General features: G+C 47.8%; 1 protein-coding gene and 1 pseudogene across 1 annotated transcript; both read right to left on the reverse strand.

The window, feature by feature from the left end:
* Positions 1-3,004: 3,004 nt before the first annotated feature.
* Aoc3 (amine oxidase copper containing 3) lies at positions 3,005-10,685 on the reverse strand. The gene is made up of 4 exons (XM_042673662.1): positions 8,963-10,685; positions 6,384-6,669; positions 5,813-5,942; positions 3,005-4,051 (listed from the first exon to the last, which is right to left on the reverse strand). The coding sequence occupies exons 1-4, from the start codon at positions 10,560-10,562 to the stop codon at positions 3,776-3,778; spliced, it is 2,292 nt and encodes a 763-aa protein (XP_042529596.1). The 5' UTR covers positions 10,563-10,685; the 3' UTR covers positions 3,005-3,775.
* A 1,574-nt stretch (positions 10,686-12,259) lies between these two features.
* Positions 12,260-16,499, reverse strand: LOC122103598 (annotated as a pseudogene).
* Between the last annotated feature and the right edge of the window lie 67 nt (positions 16,500-16,566).

A 16,566-nucleotide genomic window follows, 5' to 3' on the forward strand; every position in this document is an offset into this window, starting at 1 on the left:
TCTTTACTCTTGCTTCTGCCCCTGGCCACATTATAAATGAAGTCAGCAGATGCTGGCCCCTGCTCCTTACTGAAGTTTTTCTGCTTAGCTTTGAAATTTGATTTCTCTCCACATGCTGACTCTTCCCTTCCATTGTTCCACTGACCTCAGGGAGAAACTGGGCTTGGAGCAAGACAGACAGAGGCAGTGGAAGGTTCTGTGGTACCTGAGATGCAGAACATGTTGTAAGCTGAGTAGCATTCTAAACTCCTTCTGGAACTTTACCTCCTGGCCTACATCTATCAAATAGAACCTCCCCTTTCCCACTGCCTCACATTGACTGCTCCTTTGAAAGAGATAGAGGTGAGGTAAAGTGGGAAACTAGCGTTTGATGTTTCCTAAAAAAAAAGGCAAAGGAGAGCCAGGCGCCAGTGGCTCATGCCTGTAATTCTTTTTTTTTTGGGGGGGGGGGGTCCGGTTGTGGGGTCTGGGCTTGGGTGCTGTCCCTCAGCTCTTCAGCTAAGGCTAGCGCTCTACCGCTTGAGCCACAGTGCCACTTCCGGCTTTTTTCTTTCTGCTTATGTGGTGCTGAGGAATCAAACCCAGGGCCTCAGGCATGCAAGGCAAGCGCTCTACCACTGAGTCACCTTCCCAGCCCTCATGCCTGTAATTCTAACTACTCAAGAGATTGAGATCTGAGGGTCAGGGTTCAAAGCCACTAAGGGTAGGAAAGTCTGTGAGATTCTTTTTTTTTTTTTTTTTTTGCCAGTCGTGGGGCTTGAACTCAGGGCCTGGGCACTGTCCCTGAGCTTCTTTTGCTCAAGACTAACACTCTACTACTTGAGCCACAGCTCCACTTCCGGCTTATTCTGTGTATGTGGTACTGAGGAATCAAACCCAGGGCTTTCTGAATGTTAGACGGGCACTCTACCAATAAGCCACTTTCCCAGCCCTCTGTGAGACTCATATCCAATAAAGTACTCAAAAAAAATCCAGAAGTGCAGCCAGGCGCCAGTGGCTCACATCTGTTAATCCTAGCTAATCAGGAGGTGAGACCTGAGGGTTGTGGTTCAAAACCAGCCCAAGCAGGAAAGTTGGAGAGACTTTTATCTCCAATTAACCACCCAGAAAACTGAAAGTGGTGATATGGCTCAAGTGGTAGAGCAGTCACCTTGACCTGAAGAGCTCAGAGATAGCACCCAGGCCCAGAGTTCAAGCCCTATGACTGACAAAAAGAACAATCAGAAGTGGCACTGTGGCTCAAATTGGTAGAGCAGTAGCCTTGAGCACTGAGAGGCTCAGGGACAGCATCCAGGCTCTGAGTTCAAGTCCCATGACCAGCAAATAAAAGGAAGTGCTGGAGACCATATCCATATCTCTGGGTCTCAAGAACTTGAAAACTTAGTCTCAGAGCCCACCTTTAACTCACTTTATTTCTTTTCTTTTCTCTTTCTTTCTTTCATTTCTCCCTTTTTTTCTTTCTTCCTTCCTTCTTTCTTTCTTTCTTCCTTCCTTTCTTTCTTTTTCCTGTCCTGAGGCTTGAACTCAGGGCCAGGGCAATGGCCTTAAGCTTGTTTTGTTCAAGGCTAGCACTCTACCACTTGCACCACAGTGCCACTTCCATCTTTTTTGTTTGTAGGATACTGAGGAATCAAACCCAGGGCTTCATGCATGCTAGACAAGCACTCTCCCACTAAGCCACACTTCCAGCACCCCTCTCCACCTTATTTCATACTCTTCACTCACACACATCTGTTCCCAAAAAGCATGTCAAGCAAAAAAAAAAGTCAACTCTTGTCTGGACCGATTTATCATTTATTTTTACTATGCAATACAGTCATAGGGTTTAAGATTCAAAATGTTCAGAAAGGTATATTAAGCTAAATTCCCTCCTTCACTTGATCCTCTCCCCAGAGAAAACCAGTGTTACCCTTTTCTTCTAAATATGCATAGATTAAAAAAACCATATATGTATATTCTCCTCCTTTCTAAAACATGAATGGGAAGTTCCCTAATACACATTTCTGCACCTTTCCTTTTTTCACTAGAAGAGGATTTAAAGACTCACAATCATTTTTTTAGCGGTATAATATTGCACTGTAAGGTTGCAACAGAACAGATTTGACCAATCCCCTAAGGAAAGACATGTCTATTGTTTGGTTTTTGGGTTTTTTTGGGGGTCCAGTCGTGGGACCTGAACTCTGGGCCTGGGCACTGTCCCTCAGCTCTTCAGCTCAAGGCTAGCACTCTACCACTTGAGCCACAGTGCCACTTCCAGATTTTTTCTTTTATACTTATGTGGTGTTGAGGAATTGAACCCAGGGCCTCATGCATGCAAGGCAAGCGCTCTACCACTGAGCCACTTTCCCAGCCCAATTCTATTGTTTTTAATTCCTTGATATTTCTTTGTACCCATCTCAAAGGAAGGCAAAAGCTGTGGTGAAAAGTCCCACCAGACAACTGCAACTTCACCAGAGATCTAGACTCATTTGCATGTGTGCGTGTTATTGTACAGCTTTGACCTGGGGGTGGAGTTCTCAGGACTTTCTGCTTTTTACTCAGCCTTCGTTTCCTCCCTAGCTCTACAATCAGGCTGCTTCAGCACACAGAGACCATTGGCCAAACATAACCTTGGGTTAAAAATGATCATTAGTTATGATCATGTTACCCCCAAACCAACTGCAATGTTAAATTGAGCTACTACTGTCTCTAAGACTATTTTCCTCAAGGGAGAAAATTAAGACAGGCAGAATGGATAGACAACACCTTCTTCAGGACAGGGATAAGAGCAACTACAACACATAAGTGACAGATGTAACACTATGAGATGTTCCAATTGTTTTTTTTTTGTTGTTGTTGGTTTGTTGTTTTCTGGTCCTGGGGTTTGAATTCTGGGCACTGTCCCTAAACCTCTTTGTGTTCAAGGCATGTACTCTACCAGTTAAGCTACAGTGCCACTTCCGGCATTTTTGAGTAATTTATTGGAAATAAGAGTCTCACTGGGACTTTTCTGCTCAGGCTAGCTTTGAACCACAAATCCTCAGATCTCAGCCTCCTGAATAGCTAGAATTACAGGAGTGAGCCACCAGTGTCTGGCTCCTATTGTATCTTTTAGACTTCCACAGGCTCAGGACCAGAAGAGACTGAAGTTGAGAAATGATGGCTGGAGGGAATGTTAGGTATTAGAGGGAAATTCCAGAATGTTAAGAGTAGGTAGGAACTCAAGGAGGGAGTAGGCAAAAAAGAAGAAGGTGAGGAAGGGACTTGCAGAGGGGGAGTGTGTGTATGTGTATGTGTGTGTGTGTGTGTGTGAGTGTGTGTGAGTGTGTGTGTGTGTGTGTGTGTGTGTGTGTGTGTGTAAGGATCCTTCCAGCTCATTTATAGATTTGTAAGACTGATAAGAACCCTGTCATGGAGTCTCTAGGATATAATCCCCATTGCAAAGTTCCTAGAGATGGCTTAATATTTTTAGAAAGCCAGACAGAAAGCATCTGGGGAAAAGCAAGCCATCACTACAGGTTCCTGGTTGGACCATTTGTCTTCTCCCTAGACAGAAACTCAGCAGAGCTGGGGTCAACAAAGCCATGTGTTCCTGTGTCAAGAATCATAGACTCAAGATATTCTTACAAGGGAGGGAGAGGCTAGAGAGGACAGAAGAAGAGAGATGAGCTTAAAATAGACATTACAAGTGTGGGGAAAGAGATGAAACAACCAGGCTGTCTTCACCAGTGCCTAACCATACAAGCAGCACTCTGGTCCTGGGATACCTGGTCAGATTGCCCAGGCTAGGGACCACCTAGTTGTGAGAGAAACCCCCATGGGAGAAGGCAGGGAGGCTGGGGGCACAAGCAGCAGTCTGGGACAGACAAGCCAGGGGGTTGACCTCACAGGCCCCAGCATCCTGGTCTGCCCGGAAATAGATGGAATCAGCAGAGGAGAAGGAAGGGTCCTCATCAAAGAAGTTGTAGGGCCGGAGGAAGAAGCCTACTCCATTCCCCACAGTCACCGTGTTGGGAATATCCTCTGCATGGGGGATGTGCAGAAATCCAGCTGTCACCCAGGCCACCAAGTCCTTAGGAGGGGAGAAGAAGAAAGAGGATCATGAAGTCAGCTTGTGCTAGGAACATACCCTGCCTCCATAATGGCCTTATAGGGAACACAACTCCCTAGTCCATAAATCTTGAGTCTTTAAACATTTTTTCCCTTTCTTTCTCAGAACTCAAAGGATAGAGAGTCCATTTCATGTTGGGAAGAGCTGGTGGCTCACGCCTGTAATCCTAGCTACTAAGGAGGCTGAGATCTGAAGATCACAGTTCAAAGCCAACCCAGGTAGGAAAGTCTGTGAGACTCTTTATTTCCAATAAACCACCAGAAAACCAGAAGTGGCATTGTGGCTCAAGTGCCCTGGCACAGAGTTCAAGCCCCACAACCAACAAAAAACAAAACAAAAAACCTCCACATGTTGGAAAGAACAGCTGTCTCCCTAAGCCTGACCTGCATACTCCCATCTCTTACATTCCCTACCACACTGCCTTCTACCTACACTGCAGTGGTGGTGCCCATAGGCTTCTTCAGCTTCCCTCTTTCTACTTTACTTCTCTAAGAGTTGGCAAACAATAACTAAGGATAAAAGAATGAAGGAGGGAAAATCAGGGCTTGGTAGATAGAAGCTGGCTAACATGAAGAAATGCACCCTTCTGTGGTCAAGGTTGGGATAGGATAAGCTTTGTATTAAGAGTTGTGATCCTGCCGGGGGCCGGTGGCTCACACCTGTAATCCTAGCTACTCAGGAGGTTGAGATCTAAGGATCATGGTTGAAAGCCAGCCCAGGCAGGAAAGTCCGTGAGAGTCTTTTCTCCAATAAAGCACTAGAAAGCCAGAAGTGGCACTGTGGCTTAAGTGGTAGCACACTAGCCTTGAGCTGAAGGGCTGAGGGATTGCGCCCAAGCCCAGAGTTCAAGCCCCCAGACCAACACACACACACACACACACACACACACACACACACACACACACACAAAGAGTTGTGACCTTGGGGCTGGGAAGGTGGCTCAGTGGTAGAGTGCTTTCCTTGCATGCATGAGGCCCTGGCATGCATGAGGCCCTGGGTTCGATTCCTCAGCACCATATAAGCAGAAAAGCTGGAAGGGGTGCTGTGGCTCAAGTGGTAGAGTGCTAGCTTTGATCAAAAGAAGCTCAGAGAGCTAGCCTTGAGCTGAAGAGCTGAGGGACAGCAGCACCCAGGCCCAGAGTTCAGGCCCCACGACCAGATCCAAAAAAAAAGAAGCTCAGAGAAGCTGAGCACTGGTGGCTCACGCCTATAATCCTAGCTATTCAGGAGGCTGAGATCTGGTTCATGGTTCAAACCCAGCTTAGGTAGGAAAGTCCATGAGACTCAAATCTCCAATAAACCAGAAAACTGGAAGTGGTGCTGTGAGTCAAGAGGAAGAATGCTAGCCTTGAGCTGAAGAGCTCAAGGACAGCACCCAGGCACAAAGTTCAAGGCCTATGACCAAAAAATAAAAATAAAAAATAAAAAGTTGTGATCTTTCCTGGTAACTTCCAGTTCTTGAATCCTCCAGCCTGGAAAGGGCTCAGTACACAAATCTGGGACTTTCTGGACTGTATGGGGTCATGAGGACAGTCCTGCTCCTTGCCCAGAATTTACATGTGACTTCCTAGCTCAGGAAGGATATAGATTATATTGACCGGAGCAGCTAAAGTACAAAACATATCTGCTTCACCCCCCAAGGAAATGAGACAATTTTCAAGAATCCTCCTAAAAGAAGGCAAGTTTCCTCCTTGTATTCTACCTCATTCCCATACAACTCACCTCTCCTGCAATGGTCTCATTGTTGATGAAGTCAGCAAAATTCATGGTGGGAGTCCAAGGGTCATTCTGATGGAAGATGTTGGTACTACCGGGCTCCTCCTCTTTCCGCTTGGTCACAGCCAGCTGGTACCTAAGGGGGTACTGGTTAGATCCCTGTGGTCAATAACAATATCCTGCCATCTCAATGTGAATGATGGAAGGGAGCTGAGTACTCTCACCTCAGCTTCCATTTGCACTCATACAGCAACTAGGGGCTGTGGAGTCACTGAGGCCACCCCAGTGAGGGGTGGGAGTTATATCTTCCTGTTGACCCTACTGCTATTGCTCAAGTCTAATACTCTGCCACTTGGGCTCCACTGACACTTCCTTCTTTTTGCTGGTTAATTGGAGATAAAAGTCTCATGGACTTTTTTTGTCCAGTGTTGGCTTCCAGCCAGGATCCCCAAATCTCAGCCTCCTGAGTATAGGATTATAGATAGAAGCTATCAGCACTGTGAGTACAATTTTAAACTATTTCCAGTGCCCTTCCAACTCTCCCTTCTCATGTTCATCCTGACAGCCCGCCACTCACCTCCCCCAGCTGAAGGCTTTTTCCATGGAGCTCTCCTGGGGCACTGGTTTCCCAGCAAAGCTGAGTGTCTGGATGCGGTAGCCCCGTGGGTGACCCCACTTGTTGCTGAGATTGCTAGCCAGGTACATGTAGCGGGGGATGGGACCTCCCATGGGGAAAGCAGCCTGTTCCTCTGTCTCCAGCAGCTTCCGGGTCACCTGCAGCCTCTGTATCTGATACTCAGGATTCCAGGGCACCGCTGTAGGGACAAAGGCCATGTCCTCTGCCCAGACCCAGTTCTCTAGTCCTGTGTGAGATGAATGAGGAGAGGGCTAGTCATGCAATAACATCAGCCTTTCCTGGCTTCAGAGTGGAAGCCAAAAAGCAACCAAGAACTGAGTGTGCTTGTGCCCTCTTCTTTGCTTCTCTTGCCCCCAAATATCTCTATTTTTTTTTTTTTTTTTTTTTTTTTGCCTGAACTCTGGGCCTGAGCACTGTCCCTCAGCTCTTGAGCTCAAGGCTAATGCTCTACCACTTGAGCCACAACACCACATCTGGCTTTTTCTGCTTATGTGTGCTAAGAAATTGAACCCAGGCCTAATGCATGCAAGGCAAGCACTCTACCACTGAGCCACCTTCCCAACCCCAAAATATCTCTAAACCTTCAGGCAAAGGTGTTGACATATAAATTTAAATATTTCTTCAAAGGTATTATTTATTCTTCCTTTCAACTTTTTTTTTTTTTTTGGTCAGTCGTGAGTGTTGATCTCTGGACTTGGGCGCTGTCCCTCAGCTCTTCAGCTCAAGGCTAGCCCTCTACCACTTGAGCCACAGCGCCACCTCCAGTTTTCTAACGGAGATAAGAGTCTCACGGACTTTCCTGCTCAGGCTGGCTTTGAACCACAATCCTCAGATCTCAGCCTCCTGAATAGCTAGGATTACAGCGTGAGCCACCAGTGCCCAGGGCTCTTTCAACTTTCTTTAGCTGAGAAGACTGTGCTTTACCCCTAGGTATGGGTATAGAGACAAGCAAACCACTGCCTGGCCTGCAGTGTGAAAGAGATGCAAGTAAGGTAGGGTCTGGGTTCCAGGAATCCAGATTTAGGCAGGAAAAGGACCCTCTGGAGGTACCTTTTCTTCCTGGCCTTCAATGATGTCATCAAAAGAGGTCACAGGGGTTGGGAATGTGGCTTAGTGATAGAATGCTTTCCTAGTATGGATGAAGCCCTGGGTTTGATTCTTCAAAACCACATAAACAGAAAAGGCTGGAAGGGCTCCGTGGCTCAAATGGTAGAGTGCTAGCCTTGAGCCAGAGAGGTTCAAGGATAGAGCACTGGTCCTGAGTTCAAGACTTGGGACTGGCAAAAATAAAAATAATAAATAATAAAATAAAATGCCTGACTGTACCTGATGGGCTTTATGCCCAGGGACAGGGAGGATGTGGGTCCCCCTCTGGCAGAGCTCAGGGAGAGTCTGCTGGGCAGGTTAGAGCTGTTCTGAGAAGCAAAGGGCCTTGTAGTCATTCTGGTGCTGGGGAAAGTGAGGCCTGTGTGAGCACAGACTGCCATGGATGTAGGAACCTCTGAGAGCAGGAGTAGACACGATCTGAGGACATTGTGAGTGTAGGCAGCACTAAAGTGGTGACACCTCCAAAGGCGACTGGCAGTATGACCCAGTGAGAGTTCTAAGATATTTCAGAGAAAGAGAAGAAAAACAGCTGGTGATGACTCACATGGGACAGGAACGTGAAATGAAAAAGATTCAAACTTGAAGAAATCATGGAATACTGGCTCTCTTCATGACCAAGAACTCCAGAGACTGTCTGAAATCCTCTACCAGGTCCATTCTAACCCTTGCACTAAAGTGAATGGCTCCTAGACAGAAATGGAAAATCAGGGAGGAAAAGCTCTCATCTCTCAAGGAAATGCCTAACTTGAGATTTTCCATGACGGGGCCTACATGTACCAGAGACTTGGCAGAATGCAAAGAGATCCTTCCACACCATAGTACCACAGGCCAGACATAGAGAACACTGAGCTGGATGATAAATGGCTGTATTCTTGAAGTGAGGCTCACATAAGAACAAAAGAGAAGCCGGGCGCCGGTGGCTCACGCCTGTAATCCTAGCTACTCAAGAGGCTGAGATCTGAGGATGGCAGTTCAGAGCCAGCCCAGACAGGAAAGTCCATGAGACTCTTGTCTCAAATAAACCACCAGAAAACTGGAAGTGGTGCTGTAGTTCAAATGGTAGAGTGCTAGCCTTGAGCTGAAGAGCTGAGGGACAGCGCCCAGGCCCGAGTTCAAGCCCCAAGACCCACCAAAAAAAAAAAAAAAGAGCAAAAGAGATAATAAGACAATGGGAACCCTGTTAATCCAGATCCTGCCTTCTTCCTGAGCATAGTCATCAAGACTATGTATATGAACTTGTACAACTGTGCACAGAGCCAGTGAACTAAAAACCAAATGAAACTCAGTAGCTAATTACTTTCTCATCCAGCCAACAGGGAAACATGAAAAAATCACATCATTCTTTCCTTGATAACTTACATGAAACCCAAAGCAAAGTGCTAACCTTGTAAAACCCTGTCAAGATGTCTTACCTGCCACATCCAGATCCACCTTGAAGTGAACACTGTGGGTGTGAACTGTGCCCAGCGTGTGCTCCCCAACTCGGTTTCCATACTTTTGGGCAGCACCAAAGAGGAATGCTGAGCTGATATAGCCTGTGGCATGGACCTTGACTTCTATGGCCCCATTGGGATGGAAGATCATATCCCACACATAATCATAGTTGATCAAGGTAGAAACAGATCTGACCACTAACACAGTCTCCGCAAGGCCCCCAAAATAGTAAGAGTCGAATTCTGAGTGGTGTCGCCGCAGTGGAAGACCCTGATTCCGTTCAAACACACAAAAGGCATCACGTAGAGTTTTGGGGGTCTGGGACTCCAAAAGGAAATGCCAGTCCACATAGGTGGCCACGTAGGGGCAGTCAACCCCACGGGTCAGGGGCGTAGAGTACTTGCCCATGCCAAAATTGCCATCAATATAGTGAGTCAGCATTGCTGCTGGGGAATTCCCACCATACACCGCCAAGGCCTCCTGGACGCTCACTTCATAGGCCACTCTCTCTCCTTGGAACCGGATGTCAAAGATCCTCAGACCACTGAAAGCTCCCAGGCCAAAGGAGAAAGTCCACAATGGAGAGGACACTTGGCTCCCCTGGACATTGAAGCGAGGACCTTGGGGATAGAACTGCAGAGGAGGAGCCGCACCAGGGGCTACCGGGGACTTCAAGGACCAGGACGCACCTGTGCCATTGTCTGGGACCAGCACCACATTCACCAGGCCTGCCTCAAACTGCTCCTCCAGCTGGACCAGGCTGTCATAGTAGCGGCCTTGATAGAAAACCTTCTGGATGGTCCAGTGGGCAGGGTCCAGGGCCTTGTGGTCTACCAGCAGCTCCAGCCCCACAGGGTGCAGGAAAAACCCAGCTCCTGAGAGTTTGTAGTAGAGGCCAAACCAGGTAGCTCTGTCCCCTGATTGTAGTCCACGGGGGGCTGTGGTCATTGTCATCAGGTTTCGGCCCTGGCGTTTGTAGAAGCAACAGTGATGGAGGAGCCCAGCGGCCTTAGGCAGCTCCCTGTCAAAGATCATCTGATCTATGTCCAAATACTCTCTTTCCAGCACAGGGCGTCTGTAATAGGGCAACGGGCCTCCATAATGCTCCACAGTCACATCCCGCATGTAGGAGGGGTGGGGCAGAGGTCCTACAACCAGCTCACTCACATTGGGCTGAGGTTGTCCACCAAAGAAGACGATGGCCAGTGCTTCCCGAGCAGGTGGGGGGCCCCCTCTGTCCAGGTGGGCCAAGGCTGCAGCCTTGGAGGGCAGCTGCAGCTCCACTGAGAAAACACAGTTGTCGGAGGGCTGAGCCTGGGCTGCATCCACCAGCCCTGGTCCCAGCTTTTTGGTGAGAAAATCCATCACAGCTGTCAGCTCTTCTGGGCTGAGGTCTGCAAATATCTGGCTCTGGCTGGAGTGTTTCCAAAGCCGGCCATTGGGATAGATCGAGGGGCAATGGCGAGGCTGGCTAGCTTCACCCCCAGCTCCACTTTTGCTGGCTAGCAGGACACAAACTAAAGCAAAAATGGTGATGACAGCCAGAGCAAGGAGCACCAAGGTGGCCTTCTGGGTCATTGTTCCTTGAGGAGGGGCAAAATCCTACCAGTGTAAAGCATATATTCTTAGGGCAAGATGAGGCCTTCTTGCCTGTTGTTAATCGGGGCTCTGAGAGTCTGGCTGAAGTTTCCTGTGGACTGATGCCTATGCTAGGGTGGGAAGGAGCTGGGAGGATTCGGCCAGGGGAGGAGCGTGCCAGCATTGGGAGGCGGGGCTGAGCAGGCCACAGAGATTTCCTCAGACCTTACATGGCCTTGTCCGCCAGGCTCCAAATTAGGCTCTGCTCTCTGGGTCAGGGTTGGAGTTAGGGAGAGCTGGAGTTGGGGGAAGGGAAGCAACCCAGTCTGTATACAAAATTCCATACCAGCAAGCATCTGGGTCTGTCCAGCAGCATCTGAGCCCCTCAGCCCAACTTTGTCCCCAAGGCCCCCTCCCTCTACCCCTTCTCCAGGGCCAGATGTTCTTTTTCCTGTAACTGGGAACTATTGTTCTCTTCCCAAGGAACACCCACCTCCAGCCCCTTAAGTTTCCCAAGCAACTTTTCTTGGCCAGATCTACCCCCTTGCAATCTTTTCAGTGCTAATTTCCTTGGCCAGAGTCCTTAATACTACCATCCCCCATCCCATGGGAATTCTAGATACTTAAAAATAGGATACAGGCACTTGAAATTCTAAGACTTTTTATTATCAATTATATATAACTATTTCTTTTGTATGCACATATATAAGGGAATGCCTTCTATAATGTGAACACCAACTTCTTTTGAGATGTAGATTTATGACTTTTAATATTTCAACATTACTTTGTGTGTGAAGCTGGGCATTGATGGCTCATGCCTATAATCCTAGCTACTCAGGAGGCTGAGAGCTGAGGATCACAATTCAAAGCCAGCCCTGATAGGAAAGTCTGTGAGACTCTTATCTCCAATTAATCAGAGAAAAAGTCAGAAGTGGCACTGTGGCTCAAGTGGTAGAGTGCTAGCCTTGAGCAAAAGGAGCTCAGGGACAGTGTCCAGGACTGGCAAAAAAAATTGTGGTTATTGCCGGGCACCACCAGTAGCTCACACCTGTAATCCTAGCTACTAAGGAGGCTGAGATCTGAGGATCACAGTTCAAGGCCAGCCCAGACAGGAAAGTTTGTGAGATTCTTATCTCCAATTAACTACCAGGAAACTGGAAGTGGCACTGTGGCTCAAGTGGTAGAGTGATCACCTTGAGCTGAAGAGCTCAGGGACAGTGCCCAAGCCTAGGGTTTGAGCCCCACAACCAACAACAAAAAAAATGTGTTTTTGTGTTGGTCCTGGGACTTGACCTCAGGGCCTGGTAATCTCACCTCAGTTTTTTGGCTTATGGCTGGCACTCTGCCATTTGAACCACACCTCCCTCCAGTCTAACTTTTTTTAACTAGTTAATTGGAGATAATAGTCTCTAGGGACTGTTCTGTCCTGGCTGGCTTTGTACTGTAATCTTTACATCTCAGCCTTCTGAGTAGCTAGGTAGCATGAGCCACCAGCATGTGGTTTAAATTTAAAAATGAGCAAAACTAAGAATTCATCAAAGGAATACATTAAGATTTAGTGTGGGGGATGCTGTTCCTAAGGAACATTCAAAGTGGAGGCCTGGGGAACACATGTTACAGAAACACAGGGAACTAGGAGGAAGAGAGGCATATCCCACACGCCTCCATGTCCCACCATACCCTCAGGCCTAGAAGTCCTAGTAAGAGGAAAGAGGCAAGTCTGGAACACAGGCTGCTAGATGGTGGGGGGGTGCATGCCACAGGATTGACACTGCAGCACCCAGCATCCTGGCCCTTCTCAAGGAGGTAGATGCTGCCTGGGGAGAAGATGGAAGGGACCTCATCAAAGAAGTTGTAGGGTTGTTCACCATGGTCATTGTGTTGGGAACAGCCTCGGCATGGGGAATGTGCAGGAAGCTGGCTGTAACACAAGCCACCAGAGCTGGAGAACTCTGGAGGTAAGATACAATTACTCCTCCAGCATGATTCCCAACCTCTAGCCTCAGCCTAGTTTCTGCCTCCTCCAATCCTCATTTCTACTAAACATGCAAAATGGCCTGTGTAATCAGGTTGGGGGCGGGGAACAGGGTTCTAGAGCTTACCTAGGATGATCTGCATTGGTCATCAGAGAACTCCTTGGCCCCCCAACTCTGAGAACTGGAAATCATTCCCTCCCATCTATGGTCCGAGCCTGGGCAGCCAAGATGCCAGGCATAGAGGATTTCTTCTCCCCTTTGTCCTTTGAGCTACCAACCTCTCTTAAGAGGGTTTCATTGCTGATGAAGTCAGCAAAGGCTGTAGTGGAGCTTCTGATGTCATTCTGGTAATGGATACTACAGCTATGATTCTTCTTCCTTCCTCTGGGTCACAAGCTGGTATCTGACCAGGAACTTTAGGCAGTGTTGGAAAAACATCAAGAGCCTTTACTAGCCTGAAGTCCTATGGATTTGATTCTGTAAAACTACTTCCCGTGGGCTGGAAGGTGACTCAGTGGTAGAGTGCTTGCCTTGCATGCATGAGGCCCTGGGTTCGATTCCTCAGCACCACATAAGCAGAAAAAAGCCAGAAGTGGAGCTATGGGTCAAGTGGTAGAGTGCTAGCCTTGAACTGAACAGCTGAGGGTCAGTCGCGCCCAGGCCCAGGGTTCAGGATGGGGGAGGGGGAGGCATGACACACTTCCCACCCTTCATCTACTTGTATTTAAGGGAAGGTTCAGGGATGAATGATAAGCCAAGGGGTAGAGTTGAGCTCTTAAAGGGCTGGGAGGGATCCTTCCACCCCCCACTGCCCAGGGCCCTCCTCACCTCCCCTAGCAAGGAACTTCTCCCTGTTGCTCTCCAGGGGTACATGTATATAAAGGGGGCTGTGAATCCAGATTTGGTATCCATGCTGGTGACCCTAGGCTGGTTTAGTCTGGTTGCTAACCAGGTAAAGGTAGCAGGCAAGAAGGCTTCCCCAGGAAAATACTTGTCAGGTTCTCCCTTCCTAGGACCTGCCATGTCAGTTGTGGGCATAACAACTGATGCTATGGGTTCTAGGGGGCTGGCCCAGGTTTAAACACCATGTCTGCAGAGTAAAGGAGAAGAAATCCACACCAATAAGGTTCACCTGGTGCCCAGGGGGCACTAGCCTAACCAAAGGCATCATAGAACACACAGTGAGGGGAACTTTGGACAGGTGCTAGCCCATTTTCTTCCCACTTACCTTGTCCAATAGAATAACTACGACTCATATGTGGCTATTTAAAAATTCAGGTCCTCAGTTATGCCAGCTACATTTGAAAGCACTCAAAGTATTGCTGCACTGTGTGCTGCACGCCTATAATCCTAGCACTCTAGAGGTGGAGGCAGGAAGATCCAAAGTTCAAGGCCAGAGGCTGGGAAGGTGGCTCAGCAGTAGAGTGCTTGCCTCGCATGCATGAGGCCCCAGTTTGATTCCTCAGCACCACATAAGCAGAAAAAGCCGGAAGTGGCGCTGTGGCTCCAGTGGTATAGCACTAGCCTTGAGCTGAAGAGCTGAGGGACAGTGCCCCAGGCCCCATGACTGGCAAAAAAAAAAAGTTCAAGGCCAGTTTAGGCTACAATAGCAAAACGAGAGTCTCAAAAGTACAATCAAAACAATAAAGAAGCCATTGGTGGCCTACACCAGTAATCCTAGCTACTCAGGAGACTGAGATCTGAGGATAATGGTTTGAAACCAGCCTGAGGAGAGAAGTCCCCATGAGACTTTTATCTCCAATAAACTGTTCAAAAACCGGAAGTGATGCTGTGGCTCAAGTGGCAGAGCATTAGCTTAGAACTGAAGAGCTCAGAGTTTAAACCCCACAACTGACGAAAAACTAAAAAACCCAAACAAAAAACAATAAAGAATTCAGTAGCCACATTCATCTAGAGGCTCCTGTATATCACAGAAAGTCTATTTATATATTGCTCTACTCAGTAAACCCTGGTCCATTTGCTTCTCTGATATCTCTGCATCAGGCATGATGAAAGTTGTTTCATGGCTCTGCTCAATAAATAGAAAAGCACATCACAAGTGATTAGTCACATTCTTATAATTCTCAAAAGGAACTTGTCCAGGGAAGTTAAATGGAAAAACCTAATCCCCCTTCAGAGTCTATGTTCTGATACTTTCTCAACAGTCTCTTTCCAGAGACTGCCAATATCTACCGATTGTCTAAGAGGACTGTATAGACTTCTTTTTTTTTTTTTTTTTTGGGTCCAGTCGTGGGGCCTGAACTCTGTGCCTGGGCACTGTCCCTCAGCTCTTCAGCTCAAGGCTAGCACTCTACCACTTGAGTCACAGCACCACTTCCGGCTTTTTTCTTTTTGCTTATGTGGTGCTGAGGAATCGAACCCAGGGCCTCAGGCATGCAAGGCAAGCGCTCTACCACTGAGCCAACTTCCCAGCCTGTATAGACTTCTAATGGACCCACAGCCTACATTACCTAACACAGCACTTGATCATTTAATGTGAGGACTTTTCGTCTCTTTAAATGTGACTTGCCACAAGCCACCTGACACACAGTTCCCATAGCAGCAGCCCAAGCTGAAAACACTTGTACCCTATGTTACTTGATTTGACTTCACAAAACAAGGTTCTTGAATGCCAAAAATGCTGAAGAAACTTCCAACTGGAAAAGTCATAGTCCAAATATGTCAGAGAGCGGTCTAGCTAAAATGATTGTTCCAATCATGTTATTTTCTTAGTTCTGTCTCCTACATCCCCACAATTCCAAGCACCTGCAGGTCACATATGATGGCCTTCATGCTCAAGGTTAAGATTTTTCACTGCCTTATACATTGGTCAGAAACTTCCTGCCCCATCTACCCCTGCCTGCCTTGGTTTCCCGAACTATAAAATGGAGACCACCTGGTAGATTTCTAATTTTATTAGATCTAGGTCTGGGCCTTGGTAAGGTTGTTTTCTGTCCTTGGCAGTATCAGGACCAGCTCTATGAGCCTTGAACACCACTTGAGAAAGCCCTGTTACACACTTGTCTCAACATTGGAGGGTTCACTGTATTGGAGGGTTCATTGTATTGACAGGATAGCCCTTCTCAGGGATGAATGGAGTACTAACTGGAGTAACTGCCCCAAGACCCCAGGTGCACCCATGGCAAGACACTCTTGAGCCAGATTGCTCTCCACTGCCCATGTTCGGAATTAGCGAGCAAGAAACAAAATACATTGCTCAGCTCCATCCACTTTTGACTAGGCTAACTTCCCCAGTGTCATCCAAAGCTGGCAGCCAGGCACCCATTATATTCATACTAGTTTCACAATTATAGCCAGTACTAAAGGTTCGTATGGGGGCTGGGCCCAAGAACCTCTTTCACCTTTGGCCAGATACCAAGCCACGGCTGCAGCTGCACACACTGAGTCCTTGCTCCTGCCTGTGGAAACCATTGAAGCTGGAATGTCCTCTTCCCTGAGATTTGATCTGGGGGATTCCTTCCCCTCTACCCCACTCCCAACCTTCAGTCCTCACCCAGAGCACTCACCTGCAACATCCAGGTCCACCTTGAAGTAGAAGGCATGTACACCACTCCCAGCATTTGTTCTCCCATAGGGTTCCCAAAGAGGAGGCTTTCCACTCCTCTGCTCAGGAAAGCTGTTGATATATCCTGTGGCATGGACCCACCTTCAAGGACCCCATTTGGGTACAATATAAAGTCTCAAATGTAGTCATAATTGCCTACAGCTGACACAGACCCAACCACCAGGGCTGAGCTGGCCAAACCACCGAAGAAATGACTCCCAACATAACTGCAGTGCCTTTGAAGTGGTAGTCCCTGGGCCTCCTCAAATACATAGCTCCCAGAAGCAGTTGGACTGTCCCAATTAATACACTGATGTCCACTACTGTGCCTTGATAGCGGCACCATTCCCTGAACCAAGCCTCAGCTGATCCGGCCAAGTTGATAGTTATATCCATTATAACGAGTTATCATCTTGGGTGAATTGGCATTGCAGACACTCTGAACACTGACTTCACAGGCCTC

Source organism: Dipodomys spectabilis, unplaced genomic scaffold (assembly GCF_019054845.1).
Source record: "Dipodomys spectabilis isolate Male_0828 unplaced genomic scaffold, ASM1905484v1 ptg000018l, whole genome shotgun sequence".
Lineage (NCBI taxonomy): Eukaryota > Metazoa > Chordata > Mammalia > Rodentia > Heteromyidae > Dipodomys > Dipodomys spectabilis.